This window comes from Ciconia boyciana, chromosome 1 (genome assembly GCF_034638445.1).
Source record: "Ciconia boyciana chromosome 1, ASM3463844v1, whole genome shotgun sequence".
Classification (NCBI taxonomy): domain Eukaryota; kingdom Metazoa; phylum Chordata; class Aves; order Ciconiiformes; family Ciconiidae; genus Ciconia; species Ciconia boyciana.
The window spans coordinates 200,486,663-200,490,252 of NC_132934.1; the positions used below are offsets into that span (position 1 = coordinate 200,486,663).

The 3,590-nt window shown below is 46.6% G+C and overlaps 1 protein-coding gene across 1 annotated transcript; it reads left to right on the forward strand.

Annotated features, from left to right (window-relative positions):
* The first annotated feature begins 1,445 nt into the window (after nucleotides 1-1,445).
* On the forward strand, nucleotides 1,446-2,981 carry GJA3 (gap junction protein alpha 3). The gene has a single exon (XM_072855016.1). It carries the CDS (start codon nucleotides 1,446-1,448, stop codon nucleotides 2,979-2,981), a length of 1,536 nt encoding a protein of 511 aa, XP_072711117.1.
* The last annotated feature ends 609 nt before the right edge of the window (nucleotides 2,982-3,590 follow it).

Sequence of the window (3,590 nt, forward strand, 5' to 3'; positions counted from 1 at the left end):
AAGTATAAGTATAAAAATAAAAAGACAAAGTGTAATTCAGTTGTATTTATAAAATATTCTGAGATTTTTAAGCAAGAGGATAATCAGTCTTTTCTGAAAGTGGTTTTTTGCATGCAAATTGTTGTATCTGAATTATAATTATAATCTAAGTATTTCTGAAAGTATTGAGGTTAGCTGAAAGTAAAGTTTTGTGTTATGTTTTCAGTTGAAGGTTGACATATAAATTATAGAAGTGTGTTCATTAGGAGAATGAAATATACTTCTTATATATGTTTCAATATTCTTACATATATTCCAGTTAGGAACAGGCCAAGGATAACAGAAGTGACACCAGCAGATAATAGCTTATTTCTCAGTTGAAGGCAGCTTGTGAGGAATCTGATCTTAAAAAAAATCTTGTACTTTAAGCTTTTCCAAATCAGAAGTTGTGTCACTGCCTAGAACTGGACATGGGAAGCCCATCATACATGAATTGATGGAAACTACTGAGAATATATACCAGTTGTTTGTCATAGAAGTAAGGTCATAGGATATAATTTTGTTTTTCCAAGAAAGTCTCTGTACACAGTTGCTGAAGTGCCCTTGAGTTTTTGGGGTTTTTTTTGTTTTTGTTTTTGTTTTTTTTAAACAATGTTGCAGTACATGTGGTTCAGTAACACCAACTGGCAGGACAGTAGGGGAAACGGCATAGAAATCTTTCCATTATTCCTCTCAGAATTTCTAATTCTTCCCAATATTTCAAGTTATTCAAATAATTCTCTGTTTAGAAATAAACACACTCAAACTTGAGTAGGCTTTGAGAACATGCTTCTTGTTGGTGTACACATTCCAAAATTAAACTGTAAATTCCATAGGTTTTGAGTAATTTTTTTTCTGTGCTTGTACAGTATGAAAATAGCAGAGCCCTGGGACATTACTAACCTCCTGAATGCTGGAGTAAATAAGTCCTGATAACAATAAAATGATTAGAGTTAGGTAAACTTTGTATCACACACTGATACAAGTGCAGTCACATTAATAGTAGGAATATTCTGTTTAATTGAACTGATTTCCATCTGTTCTTTTCTAAAAATAGGCAAGAACAGTTAGAAGCATCTCAGGTGGAAGAAACAGAGAAATCATGTTTTTTAAATATTTAAATCTTGTAGAAATTCTAGTTATGAATATTTCTTGGCTGTCATTGTGTATAGACACTTCAACCTTTGTTGGCTAGGTGAAAGCATTAAACTTCCCACTTCTGTGCTCACCAAAACCCATGGCTGAATGGTCACAGGGTTATGTAGTTCTTAACAAAGGTGTGCAATATTCTGCAAAAGTAAGTGCACTTAAGAAATGTCATTTGTTGAGGATCAGTCTGTTCTGCCCCGGCATTGTGTAATTACAAGATTTTTTAACATTGCTCTAATTGCTCTAATGTTCTTATTGTAGGTTAGAAATCTGAAACAATGGGTGACTGGAGCTTTCTGGGGAGACTGTTAGAGAATGCGCAGGAGCACTCCACGGTTATTGGCAAGGTTTGGCTGACGGTACTGTTTATCTTCAGGATACTGGTGCTGGGGGCTGCTGCGGAGGAGGTCTGGGGAGATGAGCAGTCAGACTTTACATGCAACACTCAGCAACCTGGTTGTGAAAATGTTTGCTATGACAAAGCCTTCCCTATTTCTCACATCCGCTTCTGGGTGCTGCAGATCATTTTTGTCTCCACTCCAACCCTTATCTACTTGGGCCATGTGCTGCACATTGTACGCATGGAGGAGAAGAGGAAAGAGAAAGAAGAGCTAAAAAAGAAGGGAAACATCAAAGACAGCAACTACCCAGGAGCAGCAGTGTCTGGCAGTGGTGGTGGGGGAGGCAGCAATAACATCAAGGATCCTCTTGGCAAAAAGGGGAAGGAGAAGCCCCCAATCCGTGATGAACGTGGTAGAATCCGTATGGGGGGTGCGCTGCTCCGTACGTACGTCTTCAACATCATTTTCAAGACACTGTTTGAGGTGGGCTTCATTGTGGGCCAGTACTTCCTATATGGCTTCGAGCTAAAGCCAGTCTACCAGTGCAGCCGCTCACCTTGCCCACACACTGTGGACTGCTTCATCTCAAGGCCCACTGAGAAGACCATCTTCATCATCTTCATGTTGGTGGTGGCCTCTGTCTCCCTGCTGCTGAACATGCTTGAGATATATCACTTGGGGTGGAAGAAGCTTAAGCAGGGCATGACAAGCCGGTACAGCCTTGAGATGCCTGTCGCAACAATGACACCAGTCATGGTAACAGGGGAGTCCAAACCTGTTGCCCTGCCACCACCAGCACCACCTGTGGTGGTAACGACTGCCGTGCCCCCCCCTGTTCTGCCTGACACCCGTGCTGTCACACCACTGCTGGCCCCGGTGACCATGGCACCGTACTATGCTGCGGCTGCTCCAAGACCACGGCCCCCCTCCAACATGGTCTCCACGGCCGGCTACCCTGTTGCTCCACCAGCTCCTGAGGAGAGGCACCGTGCTGTGACTCCCACGCCCATCTCCACTCCCGTCACCATCCCGACCCCCATTCCCACGCCCACGCCAGCCGTCATCAACTACTTCAACAGCAACAGCCATGCCCTGGTGGCCGAGCAGAACTGGGTCAACATGGCAGCTGAGCAGCAGGGGAAGGCGCCCTCCAGTTCTGCAGGCTCCTCTACCCCCAGCAGTGTCCGGCATCCCCTTCCCGAGCAGGAAGAGCCACTGGAGCAGCTACTCCCACCCCCAGCTGGGCCGCCCGTTGCTGCGGCCAACAGTGGCAGCAGCACCAGCCTGAGCAGGGCAAGCGGCAGCAAGTGGGATGTGGAGGGTGAGGAGGAGCTGTCAGAGGAACGGCCCATCTCAACTGCCTGCACCACCGTGGAGATGCATGAGCCACCGCTGCTCGTAGACACACGGCGCTTGAGCAGGGCCAGTAAGTCGAGCAGCTGCAGAGCCAGGTCAGATGACCTGGCCGTGTAGTGTGGTCGCCTCTGCTCAGAGGAGCAGGTGATGGAAGGCAGAGTGGGCAGGGGAGCTGCCCGGGGAGGCCAGGCCTGGTGTGGGTGGGAAGGCCTGGGTTTCAAACTTTGACGCTTGCTGTTTTTGCACTCTGTGAGTTGTAGTGGGGAAAAATATCAACATTTTCTAATAGGTCAGGGGTGGCCGAAGCGCAGCCCGTGGGCCAGGGGACCAATCCCGCTTTCCTTCATGTCCATGGCAGATCTCCCAAGGGCAGCCATAGGGGAGGCCTGCATAGGTAGCAGGTGGTGATGGTAGCTGGTCATGTGCCCTGAGGCTGACTTTCATCTGAGAAAAATGTTAATATCCCTAGTGCCCATGTGCCTGGCCGTCATCTCCCTCTTGCCCTTGCCTTCACTTCCACCCTTTTTCACATAAGCTCTACATGCGATAACTTACTTTCTTCCTCTTAAATCTTATGTAGCCCTATGGCAGACATCAGGGTGGCATATTGCCTATTGGCACCTGTCATCTCTGCGGACCAACTTGCCATATTAAAGGTGACTCAGTCTCTTCCATATAACATGACTTAATGAAGCCTTTGTGCTCATGGCAAATCACCAGTGTGGT